The sequence below is a fragment of the Lepidochelys kempii genome, chromosome 27, assembly GCF_965140285.1.
Source record: "Lepidochelys kempii isolate rLepKem1 chromosome 27, rLepKem1.hap1, whole genome shotgun sequence".
NCBI lineage: Eukaryota > Metazoa > Chordata > Testudines > Cheloniidae > Lepidochelys > Lepidochelys kempii.
In genome coordinates, this window is record NC_136406.1 from 12,351,636 (window position 1) to 12,379,536 (window position 27,901).

General features: G+C 43.7%; 1 protein-coding gene across 1 annotated transcript in view; it reads right to left on the bottom strand.

The window, feature by feature from the left end:
* Positions 1-27,901, bottom strand: part of IGF2BP1 (insulin like growth factor 2 mRNA binding protein 1) — a 60,456-nt gene that overhangs the window by 31,770 nt on the left and 785 nt on the right. Inside the window, exon 2 of the mRNA XM_073325938.2 lies at positions 27,121-27,181. Coding sequence (XP_073182039.1) covers positions 27,121-27,181 — 61 coding nt within the window. The remainder of the gene's footprint in view (positions 1-27,120; positions 27,182-27,901) is intronic.

Consider the following 27,901-nt stretch of genomic DNA (forward strand, 5'->3'; position numbering starts at 1 on the left):
GAAGTAATGAATGAACAAACTTATAAATAAACCACTCTTATTTTTAAAAAACACAGAGTGGCACCTGCCACTTCATGGGAAACTCCATTCATTGCAACACTGAAACGGACGGTCCGATCCTGCTCTCTCTGACCTCCGCTCAGAGCACAGCTTTTACTCCAAATAAAGAACTCACCACAAGGCAGTTCCCCGGCATTCAACTCATGATGTGCCAAAGCCAGAGACTCCTAGGACCTCTTCCCTTTTGCGTGGCTGAAGTACCCTTGCTAAGGTATCATGATCAATTTCACTCTCTTGGAGGCAGGGGCTGCCTCTCAGTATGTGTCTGGTATAGCGCCTAGCACCCCAGGGCCCCGATCTCGATTGCAACCCGTACATAATACAAATAATAATCTGGTGCTGCTTGATTCCTGGGAAGCTACCGGCTGCTAAGAGCGAGGAAGGGGGTGTTTTCCAACGGCACAAACTACTATTTGTCTTACACTGACAGCAAGATCCCACTTCAAAACCTTCCTTACATTGCAAGCAGCAATTCCACCTGGTAAAATGTGTCTCCCTTAGAGTCTCTGTCACAGGATTCTGTCCACATGCTGCTGCTTTTTAAAATAAATTAAAAAAAAAGAGCAGCTGCGGGGCTATTCGGGGGGGTGGGGGAGGGGAACCAAACTATTCCCAGAAAGGCCTCAATGCTAATGGAAACTCCTATATCTTCCCAATTTTGCTACTTGTATTAAATAGAAAATGCCAGCAGCAGACTGCAGTGTATCCCGAACACCTTCCTCCTTCATTCTCTTCCAGACACTTCACTGACCCGCATGTATTTATGAAATCCAAAAGCAAACTTCTTTCAATTTTAGGTCTTTCTATGGCCCGTTACCAGAGCATCTCCCAATCTTTAAGGTATTCTGCATTTTCCCCAAACTCTTTGAGTTAGGAAAGTGATATTACCCACATTTTACAGGGAACTGAGGTACAGGCAGGCTAAGTGACTTGCCCAAGATCACACAGGAAGTCAGTAGCAGAGCAAGGATTTGAACCCAGGTTCCCCAAGGCAGAGACTAGTGTTCTAATCACTGTACCAACCTTCCTTTCACAGCTCTCTGCAAATTTCCACAGGTGGGGAGAGAGGAGAAAAGGCAGGGAATTTCCACCCTGTAGATTGCTTAAAGATCCATAGATGACGAGAAAGCACTATGTTAGTGCAACAAATCTGTGACCAGTCAGAACTTAATGCTTTTTACCATGCTTTGCATTGTGGGGGTAGAAACAAGACCCTCTTTCTCCAAACAGCACAGGTCTTCTCCATGGAGAATCTCTGTTATCTGGTAGCAGTAGAGAGCCTTTGACATGCATTTGATAATTGATTTAAATTTCCACAATTGTAGGAAATTTATTGGGGGCCAGAAATTGGGGCGGGAGAGGATATCAAATGATAATTATTTAATGATAGTTGGCACTGAGATTCAGAAAGTTAAAGCTTTATAACGGGTAAAAAATTATCATCACACATCAAACACACAGAGCAAATACCAAGTTATCAAGTTGCATTTTTCTTACTTTGCCAATCTGTAAATTTTGATTTTCATTGACGGAAACGTGTGCGCGCGTGTGGGGTGAAGTCAATGTTTACCAACATTGACCAATAAAAATCGAATCCTTCCAAGCCTAAATATAATCAACCCTAACCCTCACCCAATATGGTCTCATTGTTTCCGTCTGCTCCCCCATCGGTCTGTCTGTATTCACCTGTTGTCTTGTGTCTTATACATAGACTGAAAGGTCTTTGGGGCAGGAACTGAGTTTTTGCTCTGTTTCTACAGCACCTAGCATAATGTGGGTCTGGTCCATGACTGCAGATCCCAGGTGCTACTGCACCACAAATACATTTATCTTATATTAATTATATTATATTAATACCATCTTTAGGTTCCAAGGTGCCTTATAAATAACTAAGATAGTAAAGGCACAGTCTGAACACAGAACTAGGAGCCTCAGTTTCCCCACCTGTACAATGGGCAGAATGACACTTACTATTCTTTGCCGAGCACTCGGAGATCGATGGACGAGAGGTGCTAGTTAACGACAAAGGATGAAGCGTAGCTATTACCGTCCCATGGAAAACCTAAATGTTTCCTAGCAAGAGCACGAATGCTCTCGGAACAAAATCTAGACTCATTTGAGAAAGAGTCCTCAAGGAGGCGTCTAGATTAAGTAGATTCAATATTAATGTCAGCATGTTACATGCCTTCCATCACAAAGATCACCAGGAGATCCCCCTGTTCAGGACTCTTTTCCTTTAAATATCACTGTGAAATACACGAGGCCAGGTTCAGCTGTCAGACCCCAGGGCAGATCTCCAGAAACTGCCTTTATTTATGCATTCGAGGGGCTGACAAGAGCTTCCCACTTAATTGAGACTCTGCTGGTAATTCCCCTGGAGCAGACCGGCATGTCAGAGGTGGCATGGCCCCAAAGAGGGGGCATAGCCTGGTTTTAGTGGGTGGGGATGGCCAGGTACCAGCTTCAGCATGAAACAGGAGGATGGGGACTTGCAGGGCATGGAGTTTGGCAGGCACTATTGTGCAGGGGAACCTGCCCTTCTCGTGAACCGAAAGCAGGGCGAGGGGGAATGGGGATAATCCCTTTGCCAGAGAACGAGAGTCGAGTGGAGGTTTAAAAGCAATGCAGCTGGAGGGAAGAAAAAGCAGCTTCGTTTGGGGGTGTGATCAGATCTGCGCTGAGCATCTCACTAGTGCTTTGTCGTGCACCCCTCTTCTCCTGTGTGCGTCACGGCTCGGCTCCAATGTGTGCTGCCGTCTCCTGCTTTCCCATCTCCTCCCCAACTCAGATCTGCTCTGCATAGTTAGAGGAGCTCCTCTGCATTGCCTCCCCCCATCCTGGGTTCCACTCTCCAGCTCGCATCTGAATGACTGATTGTATGAGAATCCTGCCTAGAAGTCCCCAGCTGACATCAGGGTGCTCTGTGTATATATGGAAAGAGACAGTCCCTGCCCTGAAAAGCTCACAGTCTAAACAGATCAAAGACAGGAGAGGAAACAGTGGCTCAGAAACAGAAAGTGACTTGGCCATGGTCACACAACGGGTCAGTGACAGATCTAAGGAGAGGACACAGAGCTGCAGCATTATGGGAGTCCATCCCCCGTTGACAGCTTTTCCACCTCCTCCCTCTACGCCCGGGCTCCGCAGCCCTGGCAATATTGCACTGCAATACCGCAGGGGTTGCTCCCATTTTGCCTTCTCTCTTTGGGCACTAACCTGCAGGAAGATGTGGTTTACTTAAGTCAGTTCCAACCGTAGCGGAAGTAACTTGTGCTCCTGGGAGCCCTAGGCTCCAAAATCCAAATGCAAAAGCTAAAGGGGCACTGTGCTTCTGTGAGGTGCTCTCTTTTCACCCCAGGTCTTGGCCACATGTAATCTTTAGAGATCCCCTGGCACTTTTCATGAGAGATGGGAGGGCCCACGTGATACCCTGGTTAGCTAAAGTCCTCCTTGCTGTTTCAACTGGATACGAGAGAGTCTCTCCTGGCGTGTCACACAGGATTACTGTGTGCTGTTAACAGCCAATCTGAGCTGCCCGAAAGGCAGCTTGCACTTCAGATGTGATCCTTGTGTACACACAGGGGCCAAACCTGAAAGCCTCACTCCCATTTTAGCCAATAGGAATCTTGTCTGAATAAAGATTTCAGGATTGCATCAATCATTTGGGGGAGTGGAGGAATGCAAGGAGCACCGCTTTTGTGTGCAATGAACTGGGCCTCCAAGAGAAATCAAAGGTGTGACACTCTAGTATTATGATCTAGCATGCAAGAGAGCGCCTGTGGATTTGTAGAACTCCCTAGAGGACTTTGGTTCTACAAACCAACTAAGGATGGTGGCCAAACCAACACCCCGGATCCCAGCCCCCTCAGCCTTTGAGAGAACTTGGGTCTGAATCCAAAGGTGCATCTTGCATTTAGATGGTGCACTGGTGATAAGTGCTAAGGGATATTTATGCACCGACACAAGACACTTCCATCCATAGACCTCCATGCACTTTACAATGGTGTTAGCAGCTTCATATGGCAGCTGGAGAAACAGAGACAGAGAAAGTCGTGATTTGCCTAAGGCAAAGCTGGAAGCAGAATGAAGTCCTGACCATCCAGTGCAGTGATGTGGACTACGGGGGGTCAGTATCCGAAACCTGGTTACAGAGATGGTCAAGCCCACAAGAAATGAATGACAGACCAAACCTATCCCTTACTTGCTCCTTTATTTGATTTAAATGAAAACCAAGCCCACTTTCCTCAACACAGCCCTCCGGAAGTCTGAAACTTTCCACAAGGGGTGAGGGGGAAGTTTCTCTTGACACGAATCAACATAGCAATACATTTTTCGTCATCTTCTAAGTCTTCTGGTTTTCTGCCAGGAGCATAATGGGCGCGATGTCCCCACAGTCCCACTGACACTGACCCAAACTGGGTCAGACCAAAGGTCCATCCAGCCCAGTGTCCTGTCTTCTGACAGTGACCAACGCCAGGTGCCCCAGAGGGAACGAACAGAACAGGGAATCGTCAAGTGATCCATCCCCTGTCGCCCATTCCCAGCTTCTGGCAAACAAAGGCTAGAATTAAATCATGCGTGAGAGAACAACAATCTTTTAAGCTTTTTCATCCAGAGGTCTCAAAGTGCTGCACAAAAGTGACATCATCCCCAACTGACTGATGGGGAAACCGAGGCACAGAGCAGGGAAGTGATTTGCCCAAGGTCAGTGCCACAGATGGAAATAGAACTGAATGATCTTGATTGACACTCTGGGGCCTACTCTGGCTCCTCCTGCCTATTTAACAAAGTAATTGGATAATGTTTTGGCTGATGCACCTGGGGCGGGGGTGGCATTTTATTACTTATTAATAGTATTACAGCAGTGGTTTTTAACCAGTGGTCTGCAGACTATGTCTAAGGGGTCTGTGAAAGGTTGTTGTTACCATAGAACAGTGGCTTTCATCCGGTGGTCCGTGGACACCCGGGGGTCCGCAGACTATGTCTAAGATTTCCAAAGGGACCTGCACCTCCATGCAAAATTTTGTAGGGGTCCACAAAAGGAAAAAGGTGGAAAGCCCCTGTATTAGAGTAATGGCTACAATCAAGGACAGGGGCAGCATTGTGTGAGATCAGTGGTTCTCAACCTATTTATCATTGTGGGCCGCATCCCGTACTACCTCTGTGGCCCTGAGGATGTCACATGGGCCGCAGCTGTGTGATGATTGGGCCGCAAGCGGCCCACAGGTTGAGAACCACTGTGCTAGAGGCTGTTTGTACATATAAAGAAAACAAGGTCCCTCCCCCAAAATTCTTATAAGATTAGTGACAACAGAGGCAGTGGGAGAAGAAGTTTACAGTGAGACTTATGCAGCGGGGGCCTAGTCGATAGAGCATGGGGCAGGGGACCCAGGAGAGCTAGGTTCTGTTTCTGGCTCCTGCTGGGTGACCCTGTGCAAGCCACTTCACCTCAACGTACCTCCATTTCCCCATCTGTCATGATACTGAGCTGCTTTGCGATCTACCGATGAAAAATGCTCAAAGTATTATTCATAAGGAGAGGTCCCAGAATGCCAGCTGCCTAATCTCTGCCAAATGCACAGGGTGGGGTAGCAGGGTTCTAAAGAGCGACTTAAAGGAGGATAACGTCGAACTTTGCAAATTTTCACAGGGAGCGCCTCCCAATTATGGAGTGGCATGGGAAAAAGCATGAAGTTGGCATGCAGCCTGCATGTAACTGGACTGAAGGGGGCGGAGCTGTGACGTGCCACTAGGGAGCCCAGACTCGGCAGAGCTCAGAGAGAAGCCAGCTGTAGCTGAAAGCCAGGCATACGCTTGCCATGGGAAAGGTGCAATCGCTTTTATTTTCCTCTAGCCTCTGTGTGGCAGTAGAAGGGACGCAAGATTCAGGCCTTGTCCACACTAGACAATTCTGCTCTTAACGTTTTCCCACCACTGAAACTGGAACGACGCCCCTTGCCTGGGGTTGTCTGCAGGGATTGAACCCAGGACCTCTAGGTATATAAGCAGGTGTGTCTAGCCTGTTTGAGCTGAAGTACCACCTCCATAAGCCTGGAGGCAACAGCAGACTCATAAACCTCTCTCTGTCAATCTAGCCTCTAGAGGGAGACAAAGAGACGCATGGCATTTGTGGGGGTACACTATGGCTGTTGGAAGCTTCCTGTCTATAAGACAGGGACAATAAGACACTACACGCCCTTTGGAATGGGCTCTCAACTCTTTGGATGGGAGCTGCTAGGAGAGCAAATTATGAATTATTTCAAGATTTTTATTTTGCCCTATGGGTGTAAATTAGCGCCTTCCATCCACAGCTTCGGTGAACAAGCAGGAAGTGAACACATGGGGTCAGATTTTTGCAGGGAACTTGGGTTTCTGTTTAGGCACCAGCTGGATTTTCAAGAGAGATCAGCATGTGGGGGGCTGAGCTCTTTTAAAAACAAAAAAAGTAAAAGCTGCCAGGTGCTGATTTTCTGACTCGCGTTTAGGCACCTACATGGGAGCTGAGCCCTTGGGAGAATCTGGCCCTGACAGTGCATGCTGAACACTTGAAAGCCCGGCTTCAGACTCCTTCGAATATCTGGCTCATAAGGCCTGCCCCTGCTCCTACTCCCACTTAAGTCAAAGGCAAAATTTCCGTAGACTTTAAAAGTATCAGGATCAGGCCTTTAAACTTCTGCTTGATACTCCAATGTCAACCATCTTCGCCCCCTCTAAGTTTATCAGCTGTTCTGCTGACCCTGGGAAGAAGCCTTGGGCATAACAGGTGCTACCGTCTGTCCCATGTGAGGGATAGCTCTGTCCACGGCACACAAACGATCACACAATCAACCACGGCTGTTGCCCGGCAATCCCAACCTCCAGCAGAACTGTCCTCCGCTGACGGAAGCCTGGGAAGTATTTATGAGCATGCAGCTGAAGGGCCAGGCTGAGAAACCGCTCCATAGGGCCACAAACCACTGCATTAAAGCCCTGCTTCCTATCCTTGGTCAGGAGGAAAGGTGGAAAATACAGAATGAGCTGGGAGAAGCTAAGAGAGAAAAGGGGGTGGAATGTGGAGCAGGCTTGGGGGTGGGGAGAGATAGGGAGAGGAGGAAGGAGATAGAGAGGAGAGAACTGGGCTGGAGAAACAGAGAGGGGGAAAGAGAACAAGAGAAGGAGGATAGGGCGAGCCAGCCAGAGCCTTTAGAACACAAGAACGGCCATACTGGGTCAGACCAAAGGTCCATCTAGCCCAGTGTCCCGTCTTCCGACAGTGGCCAATGCCAGGTGCCCCAGAAGGAATGAACAGACCAGGTAACCATCAAGTGATCCATCCCCTGTTGTCCATTCCCAGCTTCTGGCAAACAGGCTAGGGACACCATCCCTGCCCATCCTGATTAATAGCCTTTGACTGACCTACCCTCCATGAATCCATGAGCTTATCTAGTTCTTTGTCTACACTGTAATTACAACTGTGTTAAGGAATCCAGTTACAACACAGTTGCGTCCAAGTCACGTTGTTATAGAACCATAGAAATGTAGGGCTGAAAGGGACTGAAAGAGGTCATCTAGTACAGTGGTTCTTAACCTTTTTTCATTTGCAGACTCCTACAAAATTTGGACTGGAGGTGCGGACCCCTTTGGAAATCTTAGACATAGTCTGAGGACCCCAGGGGTTTGTGGACCACAGCTTGAGAAGCACTGATCTAGTCCTGCCTCCACACTGAGGCAAGAGAAAGTTTACCTAGACCTAGGTTATCACACAGTTGGTTTTAGATCAGGTCAAACTGTGTTAAGGGAACCATGGTCTACATATGTACATCGCTAGTGTCTTAGAGTTCCAGACCACGTCAATGCTACAAAACTTAATTGTGGCCCAGTCTACACACACACACTTTATTATTTGTATTACCATAGCACTTAGGAATTCCAGTCATGGAGCAGGAACCCACTACGCTAGGCGCTGTACAAACAGAACAAGACGACAATTCCCTCCCCATAGAGCTTACAATCTCACGCTTAACTTATTTTTAAGAAAAAAATTAAAATGTTTTCAACATTTTTGTAAATAGGAAAATGTGGTTGTCAAGCCACAAACATTGGCCGGGTGAGTCCGACAGGTATAGAAGCTGAAACTACTTTTAACTTGTTCCTTTTTATAATATGAGCAGATTTCAAGTTGTCAACAACTCTGTAAAGATAAGACTATGTTATTATAGCCACTTCAGAGAGAGGGAAACTGAGGCACAGACAGTCGTGTGCCTTTGTGTATATCACCCAAAGTCAGTGGCATTGCTGGGACTTGAACCCAGGAGTCCTGATGTCCTATTCCCCTGCTTGGACAAAATCCCATGTAAGTTTTATTAAATCCTTATGCCTTTTCTCCAAAATTCTGTATATCTTCCACTTTGCCCTATGGACTAATATGTGATTTCTCTTGCTGGCATTCTTATTTTTTAATTAAGCAAAATACACTATGCATTTCACAGACTATATAAGAATGCAAGATCCTGCCTGGGAGAGTTTACAGATTAGCGAGACATGACAAAGCACGTTCCAAGCTTCACCAGGTGATGCTACAGAATAACCAAAGTTTCTAAATTCTGTGTTTAACCCAATGCTTCCTAAAGTGTGGGCCATGTGCCCTAGGGGGCACAAGAGAATAGTCCTAGGGCACAGACAGACAACTCGATTGTCCTTCAGGATCTCAGCTTTCACTTCATTTCACTTCACTTCCCCCGCTTTTGAACAGTAAGTCTCTAGCTAGTGTGGTTGTGAAGAAAACCTTCAAAGCATGAAGTGAGAGTATGTAACCCACGCAGAAAGCGCAATCCATGCAGAGAGCCTGCTTGAGTTTCCAGAGAGCCTGAAACAATGGCTCTGAGGTTCGAATGGTTCATTTCAACAGGTGCTAACCCAGTGCCAGTGACAACGTATTTGAAATGTCAGCATTGCTACCTATTTCACTGCTCACCAAAGCATGTGAGAGCGGAAGTATCATATCATGGAGATCTGTACTAGCATTTCCCAAAAGGGATAGCAGGGGGGAGGGGGCACGCAGAAGATATATAAATTACAAAGACGTGTAGGCTTTTAGTAGCAGGACTGCAGGGTAGACAGGGAAACCGAGTTAATTTCATTTTTCTGAAATGGGGCTTGGACTTTCAAATTTTGGGGAAACCCTAATTTTGTTGTTATTTTTCCTGTATTGCCACCGCACCTAGGAACCCTAGTTATGAACCAGGCCCACATTGTGCTGGACGCTGTACAAACACAGAACAAAAAGATGGGCCTGTCCCACAGAGTGTGCAATCTAAGTATAAGGCAAGATACAACAGATGGCTACAGACAGACAAGGGAGGTACAAAGAAACAATGCGACAACATTGGTCAGAAAGAGCAGCCGTGGTCACAGCATACCAGCAGCCTAACCGTGGTCAAGGTTTTTGTAGGCATCATGGAACAGGAGAGTTTTCAGGAGGGTTTGGAAGGAAGACAATCGGTTTCTCAGAGATTTCTGGGGAGCACCGTCGGACGGCGTGGGAGAAAGCACAAAGGTGCTTGTTGGAAATTTTAACAAGTGGGCAACGGAGGCTGATCGTTGGTGAGAGCAATAACTGTTTGCTTAATAGAAGGACCGGGGGGGGGGGGGCACGACGCAAGTGCTCAAGATAAGAATTATCTTCCTTGGCCCAGGAGTTATATTTGATCCCAGCCCTGCAATGAGTTCATTTGAATTACTGCGCTACTCATCTGGATAAATATTTGTCGCTTGTCAGATGTCTTCTTCTACAAGCATTTTTTTGAGCTGATATAGGCCAGACAAGTGTATTGCAAAAATTTTGCTCTTTGCCTTTCTTTCCACGAGAGCTGCAGTGAGTTATGTCAGAAATTCAACCTGCTAATCGAGCCCCTTTAGGATACCTCTGCAAACCCGCACATGCTAAGCGCCTCTGGTTAGGCCATAAAGGTTGCGAACCTTTGTGGTGAGCCAGCAAAAGAGAGAATATTTCCAGTTGACAACATGTAACTGGGAAACCAAAGAGAGCGATTTGGGGGTGGGATAAAAGAAAGAGAAGGTTGCGGGGAGCTACCACTGAGGAAGAAATCTGTAAAAATATATAGAGTCACTAGATTAAAGTAGCAACAGAAGAGAAAGCAGAAAGAAAATAGGACTAATTCCTTGGAGAGTCACTGGTGCAGAGAAGACGAGATCTAGGAAACTCATGCTGAGGAGATCCGGCCGTGCAAGATCAACAAAGGTGAAGATTCTGGCTGAAATCTTCCTGCAGTCACAACCTTGGGGTATCTCAGAGAATCCTACACTCGTGTTTGTGTGTGCGGGAGAGATGCACAGACTTGCACAATTCTATTTGCCCAAGCCTGTAGTTATTTTTGAGATGTAAGGACAATAGCATTAATTTTTTTCAACCAATCAGCTTGGTAAAGGACAGGCAAGGGGTATCTGTGCTTGGATTGGTGATAGCCAATCTATGGCTAGAGAGAATCACATCTAGCGGTAGGCAGATATACGGCTCTGGGTATGTCTCCATTAGAAACGCTACAGAGACGGAAGGGGTTCTTCTATCCCTGCAGTAAATCCATCTCCCCGGAGAGATGGTAGCTAGGTCAATGGAGGAATTTTTCCTTCGATCTAGCCCTGTCTATAGCAGGGCTTAGGTCACCTTAATTAGGTTTCTCAGAGGTGTGAGTTTTTCACGCTCCTGAGAGACACAGCTGGGTCAACCTAACTTTCTAGGGTAGACCGACCCTCAGATTTTCCAAAGGGATGAAGAGGTTCAGGCATCCAAATCGCATCATCCTTTGGGTCCCCATAGAAAATCGCAGCCTAAATTATTCCCTTTTTTTCTTACCTATTCCAGAGGTGAGTTGAGAAGGAAAGGCGCCCTCTGGTGGGTAGAAGACAAAGAATGATCTGGGTTCTAGTCCCAGCTCTGCTAGGCAGTCATGTTACCTGCCTCAGTTTCCCCCATCTGTAAAACGGGGATAAAAATATTTCCTTACCTCACAGATGGTTGCCAGACTAAATTCATTAGCATTTGTAAAGCAGGTAGGGATCCTGGGATGAAAGGTGCCTTATTAATATCAATGTATCTCATCAGAATTGCCACCCCAGACCCATGGTCCATCTAACTCAGTGTCTAGTCCCTGACTATGGTCAAAACAGGATGATCCAAAAGTGCAAGAAATCCCATGACTCCTCTAACAGGAAAGTTTATCCTGCACTTGCCCAGAGAGGAACTATCTATTAATCTTGCGTACAGTTACTGCCAAAGTCAATACATCAAGTATCTGTGGACAGGGCCAATTTAACAGTAAGTAATAGGCGGGAAGATAAATGGATTTTATACGTGTCCATTTTGCATTATTGGCCAATTCTAATTTGCTGGCGACCTGCCACATATTGAAAGGCTCTTTTTGTTGTTCTCCTCGTGCCGAAGCCAGGAACTGTAGCCCCAGCTAAGCTTTTCGTACAACTACCACCAATATCCTAACCCCACAACAGAAATGGGGCTCAGCACAGTACAGTAAGGACCAAAAGTTGCTACCATCTCATGGCTGTTCAGCGGCCCATGTGAAATAAGTTGGTTTCCACCCAGCCGCCAATAACCACTGCAGATCTGCCACCTCAACTGGCACTAACTGGGTCCCCTTGGTAGCGATATTAGCTCAGAGATCAAGGACAAAATGGACTACTAGACTAAATTCACCCTATCATCCATAGGCATCATCTACTGTAGTATTCAAGGCCACATTTCTTTATTAAACATTGCATGCAAGCAGGGACTGATATGTATGACAATAGCTCCAAGATTCACAAGCTGGATGACTAGAAATGAAAACTCCAGGAGATGGGAAAAAATCAAAACAATACTAGACTCTTGATCCACATGTACGTTGGGAGGTGGATGAAAGATGGAGCAGAAAATTTAAGAGAGCTGTGAGAATGGAAACATTTATTTCTTAAGGCTGGTCTACGTATGAAATTGCACCAGCTTTCTTAGAGCTGTGATTTTATCGTAATTAGTGAAACGGGTACAATTTTGTATGTGGACACTCTTAAACCTGATTTAAATCAGTTCAGCTTGCAGAGGTAAATTTGCAGGTGCAAGTTAAACCAATATAACCAGTTTAAAAGCAATACCAGAGTGTCCACACAGGGGTTTGGACTACTTTAACTACACTTTTTTTCCAACCAATTTAAGTTAAACTAGTGTAATGACTGCATGTAGTCAAGCCCCGGGGGAGACAGTGAAATTGGAAAGGGAATCAATGAGACTATTGAGAAGCCAGAAATTACAACGTGGGTTGTGCTGTCTCCTGCGGCCTTTCCCAAGATTCAGGCTCAAATTGTTGGAACTGTGGGTGTGTATCAACCATGAAAGTTTGAGCCAAATCCTGGGGACTGATTCCATACTGTGTCTCCGAGAAGTATCTATTTTAACGTGAGCCAGTTGATTATTAAGCTATGTATTTTCCACTAAAAATTTCAAATGGAATGAACATTTTTCATTTAATTTGAAATTTTTCATTCCCTCCATCCTACCTTCTCTCCTTTTTCCCCCCACTGGAAAAGAAGTAGGAGGTGACAGGGAGACCGGAGGGGGTGCAGGATAAAAATTTTCAAATGAACGGAAAAATTTGCTTTTCATTTGAAATTTTTAGGAGGAAATACATAGCATTTTTAAGCCAGCTCTGGTGAAAAACAGGCCGTCTTTTCCCTCCTTTATTTCCACTAGAAAAAAAAGGAGGAAAGAAAAAAGGAGAGAGGAAGGGGAAATGAAAACAAAACCAAAAAAATCTCAGAGCCATCAAAAACAACCCACAGGGTTCGTTTTTTCATTTGAAAACATGAAAAATTTCAACCAAAACCAAAATCTCCCACAAACGTTTTCATTTTGGTCAAAAAGTCATTCTCATACAAAAATGCTTCAATGAAACAATTAAAACCAGCTTTCATTTTAAGTTACACAAAGGCACTAATGATTTGAGATGTATACCACCATTTCCACCCCCCCACCCACACACAAAAAAGACCCCGCTTCCTTCCTAACAGCAACAAAAAAGCTCCATTCAACATAAAATTCCCCAGCCATTTCAAAGGAGACTATTCCCTCCTGTGAGACAGGAAATACAGCCCCTGAAGGGGAAGGAGTGGTGTCAGGGAAGCAGTTTAGGATTTGTTTAAAAAGAGACCATGCTGCCGAGTTTAGTTTGAGGACCACAGACTGGGGTTTCATCAATATGGAAGGACAACCATAGCCCAGCTGGGCCCTTTAAGAACTAGGGGAACAGGGTTGCTGGGAAATGGAGTCCTGCCTGACAGCCATATTGTAGTCCCAGGCTGTGGCAAGGCATGCTGGGAAACAAGGAGGAGTATATATACTCTACCTTTCCGCAGCTGGAGAGAGAGTTGTAAGGAGACAGGTTATGAAAGTGGTCTTGCCTGGATGCAACGGGCAAACAGAACTGGTCTCTTTATTTAAATTGCATAATATTTATGTTCACCCAACCTGCAGAAAATCCTGTCCACAATTTCTCAGAAAGTTGGATCAGGCACTTATCACAGATGCTTGCTTTAAAAAGCATAAATATCATGCAATTTAAAAGCCCTGAATTGGTGATTATTTTTTTGTTTGTTTATTTGCTTGTTCACAAATTGCACTGATGTGAGATTTTTTTGTCTGGCTTGTCACAAGGTCTCTGTGCACTCAGAGATGCAACACAAATTTTAACTATACTTTTCTTTGATGGCTGAAGTTGGAAACTTGGCATTGAAAACCCTCATTGTGGATTACTGAATTGCTTAGTCTGAAAGGGGAAATAACTAGTTATAAGTAGAACTGGGCAATTTTTTTTAAAATGTCAAAATCCTCCCCTGCCCCAAAACCGGGAAAAATACGTTGACGATTTTCATGATTTTTCTGAGCCATTTTTGGACCAGCTCTAGTCTGAGCATGCTCAGTAGGCATCTACTAAAATTCATTAGACTCTACTATAGTCCCAGCCAATCTGTGACATCACTACACATTTTTCTGGTCTGACCTGACCAAGAGGCTCTGGCAGGGACAGATTTTGCTGTTGGGACAATTAAATATTTACCCATGGTACAAACCTTAAGTGCTTTAACATCAGGAAGGAGAGATCATCATAGGAATGGGAGCAGCGGGAGAAATTGATAGTTTCGCAACAGATGCTCCAACTTGTCTTGCATGGATGCACCAGCTCACATTACTTTGATGGTCAGCTCTTTGAGTCACGGACCATCTTTTGTTCTGTGTTTGTACAGCACCTAGTACAATGTGGTCCTGGTCTATGACTGGGTTCCTCGGCACCACAGCAGTACAAATAATAATAATAATAAGTAGTAGTTCAACAAATGTCATGATTGGCGCTTTGGCACTTATCCTCTTTTACTGCTCCGTTGTAAAACAGTCTACAAATCTGACATGTGTTCAGTTTATAGCCTTTTCTTTTGGGAACAGGCAGCCACCACGATGCAAACTAACAATGCGGTTTTGTACACAGACGTTTTCCCCCTAAAATTTTCCATCCTTGCTATTAGTGGTTTAGCCCCCACCGATCATAACTAGTGCAGACCAGCTGCTGGCGCTCTAGGCACTGCTCCGTCTAAACTTGCTTGCAATAGGGCTAAATGACACCGTGGTTAAAATGTCCCCCAGTCCCTTGTAGTTGCAAGCACTGGAGACGAACTAGTGGTAGAAGCCATTATATAAAAGCAGTTTAAATATCTGTAGTATAGACAAGGCCCAGGAAAATCATTTCCTTTCATTCAGCAGTGAAGATGGAACTTTTTCCACACCCCCTGCCTGTTCACCTTAATGAAATGTAAAGGCAAATTACATAGAATCATAGAATATCAGGGTTGGAAGGGACCTCAGGAGGTCATCTAGTCCAACCCCCTGCTCAAAGCAGGACCAATCACCAATTTTTGCCCCAGATCCCTAAATGGCCCCCTTGAGGATTGAACTTGCAACCCTGGGTTTAGCAGGCCAATGCGCAAACCACTGAGCTATCCCAGTGCCTAAGTAGGGCCTGGGAAATGCTGATGCTAAAATACAGGCAGTATATATATATATATATATATAAATTAGGCAAATCCTGCACAAATTGTCTGAATATTTGCTCCAATTTTAAAATTAATTCCCTTCAGACATGCTTGTCCTCGCCTTTCCTGTCTGCTTTCCGTGAACATTCATGTGATCACATTTCATTGGCATGGAAGTTTGCAGAAAGTAGATTCCAAAGTTACATCCACAAATATTCAGGAAAACCCAATGTAAAAGTCTCACCTGCCTGCACACTCATCCTGGTCAGGGGGCAGAAACAGTACCATGTGGCTTATCTGATCCATAAAGGATAACCAAAGATAACTGTCTGATCAATCCATTGAGTAAAAACATACACGCAAATTCATAGAATATCAGGGTTGGACGGGACCTCAGGAGGTCATCTAGTCCAACCCCCTGCTCAAAGCAGGACCAATCCCCAAATTCATCACTCTCAAATAAGCATTTAATGAACAGAAATCATTAACTATTTGCGTCTGAGCCATAAGCAAGGAGAGGCTACATTTGTCAGATACAGTTGAGTTACTTGTTCCGCTGCAATGAAATGTTCTACAATGGTCTTCACATAAGGTGTTACGTCTAGGCTGAGATTCAGCAAGGTGTTTAAGCCAGGGTGGGCAAACTTTTTGGCGAGGGCCACATCGGGGAATAGAAATTGTATGGTGGGCCATGAATGCTCAGAAGATTGGGGCAGGGGTGCGGGAGGGATGAGGGTTCTGGTTCGGGGTGTGGGCTCTGTGCTGGGGCTGAGGAGTTTGGGGTGTAGGAGGGTGCTCTGGGCTGGGACCGAGGGGTTCGGAGGGTGGGAGGGGGATCAGGGTTGGGGCAGGGAATTGGGGTGTGGGCAGAGGCTATGGGGTGCAGGCTCTGGGCGGCGCTTACCTCTAGCAGCTCCCGGAAGCAGTGGCATGTCCCTTCTCCGGCTCCTATGCGGAGGCACGGCCAGTCAGCTCTGCATGCTGCCCCATCTGCAGGCACTGCCCCTGCAGCTCCCATTGGACCACCAGAGGGGGTCATTGGAGCACGTCGGAGCCGGAGGAAGCCATGCCGCGTCTTTTGGGAGCCGTGTGGTGCGGCCCCCAACCCTGCACCCCGGCTGGATTGGGGCAAGCCCCACACCCCACTCCCCAGCGGGAACTTGCAGGCCGGCTTAAAACGGCTCACAGGCCGGATCCAGCCCACAGGCCGTAGTTTGCCCACCCCTGGTTTAAGCACACGCCTCGTTTTAGCTTGTGAGTAGCCCTGTTAATTTCAGCTGGAGCAATCACATGCTTAAAACGAGGCCCCATCTGTACTAGGAGCTAGTATATATTCTATGCTTTGCAGTATAGCTACACTTGCATACCGCACTGGTAAAGGGCTCCGTGGTGTGATTGTTTTTATACTGGCAAAGCTGACTGTTACCAATTTAACTTATTCCACCATCATGAGAGAAACAAGCTATACTCTTAAAAGCACAGTTTTACTGGTAGAACTGTCTACTTAAGGGGCTTTTGCTGGTACAGCTATGGTTAGGGATCCCATCTCTGCCCACCCCTCACCAACACAGCTATGCTGGCAGATGTCTGGAGTGTAGACGTGGCCTGAAGCATGTGCTTAAATACCTTGCTGAATCAGGCCCTGAGTTACTAGAGGTCAGGAAATGCAAGCAGTGGTTCTCACGGCAGAGCTAATTGAGCCTCAGTGCACACCCCGGGATGTGGAGGCAGAGAGAGAGGTGTATATAAAATATTACTGCTGTAAAATGTGCATTACAAAAAAATTACACAGGGCCTGATTCTGCTCTCCTTGCCCCAACATAAAACAAGGCTAAATCCGCCCTGAAATCAACAGCATTCCACTGGGGGAATATCAGCATTGGGACCCCATCACTGCTGCATTGGCTTTCGCATTTGCTGACATCTTGTGGCTCAACATGTAACTTTAACTGTGCATGAATATGAGGGGTTGGTTTATTTAAGGGTTGGTTTTTACATTTAATGTAGCCAAAGGACCTGATCCTGGAGCCTTCAGTCATGCAAAGCTAACTAAAGCGAGTGGGCATTTGGCCTGATTACGGAACTTCTGGCTTCACGGATCTCCTCTGGCCCTTGACTTAGTCGGGTTATCATTTACTTCCCATCCAAACCTGATATGGAATAACTTTGTACCCAAAAAACTTTATCTTGAAGGAGTTCTTAATCCTGCGAGTTTCAAAAAGGTTTGACAAGCTCTTAGCAACAGCAAAGACCAACTGAACTGGAAGTCTCAAGACACAAAAAACAATTGTACTAACCATTTAAAACATTTATTTGGCTCTGACAAAATACGTGGCCTTTTAAGCAGCTCGACCAAGAAGACTCTGATAGCACCCACCACACTGAAGAGATCGCCTTGTGGAGCTGGAAAAACATCTGGCATATGGGGGCAGGGGTGTTTTAGGGAATAGATGCAGGCAGGAAAATTTGGCTTGGAATGCAAAATAAGATGCTGGGTACAAGTGCCCTGTATGCTGCCTGGTTTTTAAGGCCACGCATAAAGGAATGAGCCTGGTTTACAGGAGCTTGATGCAATAAGCTACGTCACTTGCTCCACTCCAGGTCTGAAAACAGCTTGTTATTCATTTTAGGCCTGCCCTGGTTTTAGAAAGCTTTGCACTAAAGGAGAGAGGGGGGCAGCAAATGCTCCGCCCCCTTCTCCAGACCCTGTCAAAGCACCTCTGGAGTAGGTGCCCCATAGAAATGAGGACAGAGTCACTATCCAATCCCCCTCCACACACACACACACACACACACACGTCTAAACGAATGCAGCCTGGAGCAGTATTAATTCAAGGCTCTGTTGCCAGTGTTGCCCCCTTCTTGATGGGAGAAAAGGGGGCATCTGTTTTAAAAGAAAGCAAGAGGAAGCACAGAGGAGCTAACCCTCCCTAGGACTTGTAGGGAGGGTCTGTGGCCACAGATCTTGTGCATCCCTAGGGTTGGCAGGCTAAATCCCCTCGCTCTTCCCCAGCAGCCCAAGCTCATCGCAACAGCGGAACTGGGACGACATCAAGGGAACTCTCCAAGTCTTTTCAGTGCCTCCTAGGGAGCATCTCTGGGCCACGGAGGGCAAGGTTTTCTTGAGTGCTCAGCACACTGGGTGCTGAATATTTTTAAAAAGGTGGCTTCTAGCTAGATGCTTAAATGGAAGGCGAGCTCTTGAAAAATCTAGCCCTGGTTCTTAAAAAAACGTGGCTCTCAATCATTCTTTTCTTATTGGGTCCATAACCATAGGATCTATGCAATTGACTTGATAAAATAAAATACAGCAGGCTCCTCTTCAGAGCAACACCCCCCCTTTCGTTTTTTTTGCACCACTCAATTGAATTCCAATCGGAAGTGTTGTTTACGCCTTACAATACACCCAACCGACCCAGAACTTGCATCTCGCTGCACCAGAAGTGGAGTTTCACCAGAGCTGAGCGTCACCCTTGTCATATGTTCGTGTGTCAAACGTATCCATGGGTGCGCGGTCGGATTGCTCTATAAAACCCACCCTGGTGTTTGACTTTTTTAATCACCCTCACGCGTGTTGATTGGACCACTACAGCAGCCAGAAACGTGTGGAATTTCAGCTCCAACCACGTCATGGCTCACCAGTGTCAGTTACAATAAAATAAAATGACCCGTTTCCTGAAGGATCAGGAGTACTCTTGGGAGGGTTGGGTTTTGGGTTTTTTTGGGTTTGGTGGGGTTTTTTTTGGAAGACAAGCTTGGACTCCCCCTCTTGAGCCGCCCTTTCTGTGAGGAGGCAGGGGCATGAATTAAGGATGCACCTCTAGCTGAACCAGTCACGGTTGCCTCTCGCTGCCCTCATCTCGGGATTAGGGCCAGCAAATGCTAAAATTATAAATACCTGTGCCTGCTACCCATCTCCGCTGCTGTAGTCATAGCTGTGCCCCTCCCCCACCTCTTCACTAGGCGCTATCAAGAATCTCAATCAAATGTCTTCCGCTGTTCCGATTTTATTGCAAGACCTGTTGGGGAAGCCCCCGGGTGGGGGGCTGGAAAGAAAGCTGGAAAGGGGACAGTTCAGGGCAGCTGCAAAAGCAGGAGCGGCAGAGCCTACAGGCACAAATAAAGACTTAGGGGTAGAAACGTCAAAAGCACCTAAGTGACTTAGGAGCCTAAGTCTTATTTTCAAAAGCGATAAACACTTAAGAGCCTAAATCCCACAGACTTAGGCTCCTAAGTGCCTGAGTCACATTTGAAAAGGGCACTTAGGTGCCTAAGTGACTTGGGAACTCAGGGTGAGATTTGCAAAAGTGCTTAGCTCCCACTGAGAGTCGGGTACCCAGCTTCTCTTTGTGCCTTTGAAAATCTCCCCCATAATAAACTGAGAAAGTACCCCATTGTTTGAGACACTTTAAAACTAGGCTGGACAAAGCCCTAGCAAACAGACTGGAGGGAACAATTCTGCATTGCCCCCTGTGGGGAGGTGGGGGAAGGGGGATGAACTAAATGAGCCTACCAGGGGCCCTAAGCAGCCTGGCCCCAATCCAAAGCACAGCGAGTAAGTGCTCAGCTTGAAGCAAACGAACAGTCCAATTAAGTCAATGGAACTAGTCACTGCTTAAACACGTGCTTTGCTGGATGCAAACCAGAATACTGCGAGCCTTATCTATCCCTGGCCTTCTCTATGCAAGAAAACTGCTCATTTAACTTACGTTCCGTCTACATTTAAACCACTCCAGCAGCTCAGCTGCAACATAAGAATTATTCCATTGACCTAAAAAAACGAGGAGTCCGGTGGCACCTTAAAGACTAACAGATTTATTTGGGCATAAGTTTTCATGGGTTTTTTACCCAGGAAAGCTTATGCCCAAATAAAGTTGTTGTTAGTCTTTAAGGTTCCACCAGACTCCTCGTTTTTTTTGTGGATACAGACGAACACGGCTACCCCCTGATCCATTGACCTAGAGATGTCTATACCACGGCTTAGGTTGGCTGAATTACTTTGCATGGGCCATGAACTTTTTCACAGCCCTGAGCAGTGTGGGTAAGCCAACCACACTTCTTAGCGTAGCCCCGTGTAGCCACCTAAGAATAGCATATAGTACCTAATCTTCAACTGATTAGGAATTGGACTAACCTAAACTGCATTAAGCCACTTTTCAATCAAAGTAAGAGTTTGCACTGGTTTTAACTAAATCACTTCAAAGTAACACTTTAAATTAACTCTCTCATGTAGGCAAGCCCTCAAATTTCACATGGACACCATCACCAGGAAAGTGTAGAGGAGCGTCTGTTTGGCTGGAGAAGTTTTAGATGTTTTCCATTCTTTCACCCCTATAAATATCCAGTTTCAAAGCTTGGACTAATAGAAATTGGAAGAATTCTGCTGAAAAGTGAATGAGGCTCAAGTAGCTATTCTAAAAGTCTATCGCAGCTGATCATCTTATCAATGAATATAACACATGGAGAATTCTCTGTCTTCCACGTGTTCTCTAACCGAACTCTTCTTCTAAGGGGTTTCAGAAATACTTTCCAGCAACATTCAGTCTGTTAACAAGGGGTATATGCCTCATGCAGCCTTCATCACTGCAGCTACACTTTGGAACTTGTAGAGTCAAACAAACAACTATAATTAAATCCTAAAAATGTTTTCCTAGCTGGATTCCCAAGAGACCTGGACATTTCTGGGGATAACAAGAACACCCAGAATTGTAGTAAGAATAATAAAAAAAAAAAAGTTGGATTTTATATAAACCCTCAAGCTTCAGGGTATAATCCAACCTCTGACTGATACAATTAGGAAGAAACTGTCCCTAAACTGACTAGTCCATAACTGCCTTCTGCAAGGTTTCCTACGCCTCCCCCTGAAACAGCTGGCACTAACTGTTACTGGAGACAAGACCCTGGATTAGATGAACCCTTGGTTTTATCTAGTATGGCAAGCCCTATGTTCCTCTTCTGCCTTTTTATTTTAAACATTTTTAAACTTTGCATGTTAAGTACCTTTTTTAAAGTATCAGCATTCCTTTCTGGAAGACCCTCCCTGTTCATTCACAGTTTTCAAACCCAAAGCAAGTGGAATAAGAATTCAGAAGACCCAGTGGGCTCACGGACAAAGACTGACAGAACATTGACAACAGAGGTAGAATTTTCAAACTCGTCTAAGGGCTAGTCTACACTAGACAATTACAGGTTTCAGAGTAACAGCCGTGTTAGTCTGTATCCGCAAAAAGAAAAGGAGGACTTGTGACACCTTAGAGACTAACCAATTTATCTGAGCATAAGCTTTAGTGAGCTACAGCTCACTTCATCGGAGCTCTAGCTCACGAAAGCTTATGCTCAAATAAATTGGTTAGTCTCTAAGGTGCCACAAATACTAGACAATTAGGTTGGTATAATTACATCGCCCGGGGTGTAGAAACACACCTCAGTCCCTGTGCAGACAGTGGTAGGTCGACGCAAGAATTCGAGCTAGCAACTGCCTCTCGGGGAGATGTATTATCTACGCCAGGGGAAGAAACCCTGCCATCGGCACAGGTAGCGTCTACACCGAAGCGCTGAGTGTTTTAAGTGTAGACAAGCCCTGTGTGACTTAGGAGCTCGTGTCTCATTTTCAAAAGTAACTTATGAGTCTTGGATTTAGGCATCCAAGTGTCTAAGTCACTTTTGAAAATGAGACACGAGCTCCTAAGTCACTCAGGGCTGGTCTACACTATGGGGGGGGGGGAGAGATCGATCTAAGTTATGCAACTTCAGCTATGTGAATAACATAGCTAAAGTCGATGTACTTAGATCTACTTACTGCGGGGTCTTCACTGCGGTGTGTTGACGGGAGACACTCTCCCATCGATTCCCTTTGCGCTTCCCGTTGAGGTGGAGTACCGGAGTTGACGCTAAAGCGATCGATTTATCGCATCGAAACTAGACATGATAAATCGACCCCTGCTAGATCGATCTGGCCGTAGACCCTTTTGAAAACATTACCCCCATCTAAATAAGAAAACAACCTAACAATGACTTTCTGGGTAGGTTTTGTTTCGTGTTTTGTTGGGTTTGTTTGTTTGTTTTTTTAGCAATTCATGTGCAGTAGAGATTAAGCTTTTCCGATCACTGTTAAAGTCGTCATCATCCCAATTCATCTGCCCTACTCTCTACTGTAAGAGAAACATGCTGAAGAATCCCTTGGTGTTCACAAAACAGTTTTACACATATAAATTCTCCATCATCAACATTTTTTTTTAACACTTTCCTGTTTGCAAAAGCAACATCTACTCTCTAAGAAACCCTTAAGTTGCCACAAAATCGGGGGGGTGGGGGGGGTTTGATGGGGTCTTTAAAAAACGAATGGCATCATTAATAGAGAGTGAAAACCTTTTACACACTGACACTGAGTGAGGTACCTTCCATTCATTAAGCCAGCAAAACCTGTAAATTACTACTAGAGGCAGAAGGGGACTCTTTCTGTTTCTTCAGCCTGGAATTTCAAACACTGGACTAACTCAATCTTATTTTTCAACAGCCTCTCCTGCTTTCTGAACTTTCCCAAGTCCTAGTGGCACATTCTGGAAAACATTAACATTTCTATATCTGGGGGGAGGAAGGGGGACGGATGCCTTCTTAAGTGTCTAAATTCTTAAAGCTGTAACTTTTTTAAGGAGAAAAAAATATTTATTTTTTAAAAAATGGTTTTAATCTAAAAGGCAAAAGTATAATCAATCTCTATGGGAGAAACCGATCCAGACCCAGAAACTACTACAGATGTTTCCTTGAGCACCAAATTCACTCTCCTTCCACAAGGAATACCATCAAATGCTAAAAAAGAAAAAAAAAAAAAAAAAAGGGGGCATCTACAGGTCTTCATTTTTCATTGGTCTAAAAGCTGAGACTAGAAAGTTTGCAATCAAGTTGCAACTTCTGGTAGACACTTGCCAGTTATAGTTTTTACTGAGAAGGGGTGAACCAATTGCTTCAAACTGTAAATTATTAAGATTATCTTTTATTTTCAGTTATATTAAAATTGCTCACATCTCAAGTGACCAAAACTTTAAACCTAATTTTTTCAAATTTACTCCAGAAGAACATGGAACTAACAAATTGTGTCTATCCTTCATGGTTGGAAATCACCAACAGTGTTCATTTACTACAGGTATTGAGGGTGTCAAATAAGTATTCATAATCACTGATTTAAATGTATTAAGTCCAAAGCGAACCTATTAAGATAACCAAAAAGGAGATCTTAAATAAAAGCTTAGAATATTAAAATGGAAGTTTTTTTTCCTTGTATCAGGCATTTCAACTTTCAGAAACTGCTCTAAACAAGAATGGTGCTAACTTCTCTTGAAAGGCAGAACCTTTAAAAAGTTAACAACCTCTGATTTGTGGGAGGTAAGTGACCTCAAGAATGGGTTATAGATTTAATTTGTCTCAGCATTCAAGAAAGTTTTCTTGAATTAAAACACACAAAAAAACCTACCTAGATTTTCCATGAACTTTTTGTAGAACCAAGAAATCAGAAGCAAGTAAGATGCAATTTTTGTCAACTAATACTTTTTTCTTTTAAAGTGCCACTTGGTGTTTAAACAAAGTTTTAAAATATTTCATTATGAACACACATCATGGATAAGATTACAATATTTCTACACAGGTATTAACTTGAAACAAAGACTGGGGGGAAAAGGTAATCCAACCCCCCTCAAGCAAACTTGTTAAATTATACCCAGAGCAATGCAGCAGACAACTAAGTATCTGCTTGTAATTAATAAATTTCCTTCTTCTGTTTGGGGACACAAACTTTTCTAACTGTATCTGTTCTTTACAAGTTGCCTTTGCTTAAAAATAACCTGTGCAAATCCTTTTAGTTTTAAGTGTATTGGCTGTTATCAGCCATATTCACTATTTCCCTCAATTACTAAGTTTCATTCTCTCTGGGCTACTCACTTCCACATTCCTCATATTTGGAATGTTTGCTTGATGGATTCACTTCTTTCGTTCTTTCTTTCTCCCCCCCCCCCCTTTATTCATTCATTCTTTTTTTCAAATCTATCCACTTAAGTCTTTTCAGTTTCAGACAGATCTACCCCCCTTAAAACATTTCTTAATCTTATAGGGGTTTGGGGGTAAAAATTCATTTATTGAAGGGATCATTTCTTCAGTAAGCCTTTCAACATACACACAATTTTTCAGGTTTTTGTGTTTTCCTTTTAAACCATAATTCCTAATTTTGCCAACCCTTCCTCAGTAAAGTCACAGAGTAGCAATGAGAGAAACTTTAACCTAAGCAAGTTTCATAAAACTTTCAGGTTTAGAATATTAATCTCCAAACAATTACATTGTGTATTTAGCATCAGAGTATTTTCTTTCTTAATATTTTTAAAGTATTTATTTAAAATGGTTTCCTAGCAGCATCAACAAAATCACTCTTAATGAATGTGTTTCTCTTATATTTTGGGGGCAGAAATACATACCAACAATTCTCTTGTGTACTGTTAGTTTATTCTGCATGTTTTAATTCATATTTATATTAGAAGTGAGGAAAAGAGAAGAAACATTTTAAAGAAGAAAGGAAACCCTCATGAAAGATGCATTCACTATATGAAGTTTAATCAAATACATTCAGTTCCAAAAACATCCTTCAGTCTTATTGAGCATTATTATTTTTAATTTCTAATCAAACAGATCCAATCCGTAAGACAACTTTTATTTTTAAAATTCTCAGTAAAGTACATGAGTGAATGTAACTTTATTTTTTAAAATTTCTGTACTTAACAACCTTGTCAGGTTTTATTTCATTTTATTTTAAAGAAATCACAGTAAGAACATCTGATTGAGTCCTTGGCTATCCTACTTAATTAACTAATTCCTGTTCTATATGTTCTTAGACTGGGAAATTCAAACTCAAAACAACCAGAAAAACAAACTCACTTAGAAACATTGCCTCTAACATAATATCACTCTGAATTTAAAAAAGAGAAAAATATGGTATACCATCTAGTAAAGATTATATTTGTCTAACAACTTCCAAGTTTACTATCATTTTTAGAAAAAACAGAAATACAAGCCTGTCTTAGGAAACTGAGACAAAGTTACTTTCTCAAACCATAGTTAAGTGACAGAAGAATATATCCAACTTGAACACCACCGCAATATTGTACTAATAAAAGTTACTTGAAGTTAAGCACTTTAAGGAGAAAGTCAACATCAAAAATGGCTTCTGTAGCTTTAAATAAAGCAGACTAGTGTGTGTATATGTATGAACACATATATATATGTGTGTGTGTATATATATAAAACCACCATACTATGGCATACAGAATCTATATGTAATTAATTTTATTTCTCTTGTTTCTCACTAAAATTTGCTAACTAACCTTAGGTCTGATTTCTCTTCTTATAAACTTTAAACCACAATTTGTTTGAATTACACTGTGTTTACATTTAAGAATAGCTGCTCTTTGACATTATTAATAAAGTCTGAAAAGGGTTAGGAGAAAGCAAACTAAGCAATATTTTGAAATCTACTGTGTTCCATGCAACCTATAGAGTATAGCTCTTCTTTGATATTGTTAATAAAGTCTGAAAAGGGTTGGGAGAAAGTGAACTAAGAAGTAGCTTGAAGTCTACTGTGTTCCATGCAACCTATTGATTTTCTAGCAGTGCTAAGAAAAAAAAAATTAGACTTTTTTTTTTATTTTATAATGTTACCTTCAGACTGTAATTGCCTTTCCAATAACATTTCATTCAATTGAAATTTACACCACAACCAAGTCTTTGAATGCTGTATTAAGCAATATTGATCACCAATGCATGAGTTGGGGGCTTACTGCTAAAATATTTTATATTAAAGGATTAGATCAGTTTTAAGGTTTGAGCTAAACCTACGGGGTCTCACTGACCTATAGAACACACTGCATTCAGCCCTGCAGTCTCTGGGATTCACATGGACACACTGGTGTGTAATTTTAAAAGGCCAACAAATGGAAAAGAGAGAGCTGGGAAGCAAAAATTAAGGCTTACCCTTTGCTAATAACACAGATTCCACTAGTCTTCAGGTATATTTTTTCAGTCATAAAAAAGCTAAAACAATCTTTTAAGAAGCCACCTCCTTCCTGCTCTGTTGTTGAAGTAACTGCCTGGTCACGTGGATCAAGCATATTACAGATTCTGCTAGAATTCAACGTAGACTATTTGTATTTTGGGCCAACTTGCCTGCTTCCTGTGGGGTAGGGGAAATGTATCTTTTCTAGAAAATATTTCTTTTCTTTATGTGGCATCTGCCCTACACTGCAAAATATCTGCTGGTAACCAGAATAAATCATCAGCCCAAGGTGAGCACCCAACAACAAAAGGCCAAGAACATGGAGAAGATTGTAGACTTCTGAAAAAATCTAGTGGGAGAAATGATACTTGTAAAGAAAGGAGACACTTTTTCATGTTTAAAGTAAAGATGAAGGAAATTTAATAATTACAGCTCAGTGAGAGTTCTTCTCTACAAGAAGCTGGGCCAATGTCCTTAATTCAATTAATTTAAACTACACCTTAGCATGAAATGTGAAAACAAGGCCCTATTTTTTTTTTTTTAAAATCCAATTTAACTTTTTTTTAAATATTAGGTTACAAATTTTAAAAATGTGTAAAAGGTATTTCAAAGTGAACAAAACAGCCTGCCTTCAGCAAGAGCTCAGCAATACACCACCTTGGCCAAACCACTATTTTGTACCTGGCTTTTTGGGGGTGTTTTTGGTTGTTTTTTTTTAAAAAAACTTACTTTCAAAGTAACTTAAACAAACAAAGGCGAAATGTAAAAGTTGATTCTCAGAATTGACTCATGCCTAGCTTTGGGCCGGTCTAAAACCCAGTAATCCCCTCTTACATTTAATTTCACATGCACATGATTGTGATGATAAATCCTCCCCCTCCGCCTCACCCCCCCATTATCCTTGAGCTATACCCTTCCAACAGGGAAAATAAGAGGAATTAAAACACTGTGTTTGTTACCTTTGCTTTTTGGGTACTGAATGTTCAATCTCTAGCTGTTTTCCATGGAGCTCCACTTTCCCTACAAACAAAATGTGTCTTTTTTAAAAATCTGAGCAGGGGTGGGATGCAGAAAGGTTTGGGTAACATTCTTGCCCCTGAACCTTTTCGTTTTAATTCTAATTACACAGCACCAATGCATGTTCTGATTCCTCTGCCAGGGCACTTTATTAAATACAAAACTGCTTTGGAGCTGGGGAGCATTGGGGAGGTACAGGCCAGCAGCTCCCTGGACAATGCTGCTGAGGAAGATTTGATTCCTTCGCTCGCCCTGAGCGGTGTTTTGAACAGAGAAGTCTGCTTCAACGAAAGGAAAAGGAATTAAATATTAAGATCCATTCTTTGCTGTTGCTTCTTTGTGTGTGTGTGGGGGGGGGGGGCTCTCAGTTTTTTTTCACACAAGGGCTGAAAGGATCAAATGTTTCTCAATGGAACGAAGGGCGTTTTCCTTTCAAAATGGGGAGCTCTGCCTAACTGATCTGTTTTGGGGGGAGCAGAGGAGGGTCGAAAAGGAGGATCTGAGTTTGGGAGAGCCTGGCATCAGCTAAAAAAGATGATCTGCTCCCTAGGAGTTCCTCTCTGTGAGAGCCCAGCATGGCGACCTTCGCGCTACTACACACAACACATATGCCCCAGGAAACCCCACGTTCAAATCAAAATGGCTAAAGTCCCACGCCCCCCTCCCCTCCTGCTGATGGGATCCCCCCCCCAATACACTGATTAGGGCCCCCACGCCTTGGGG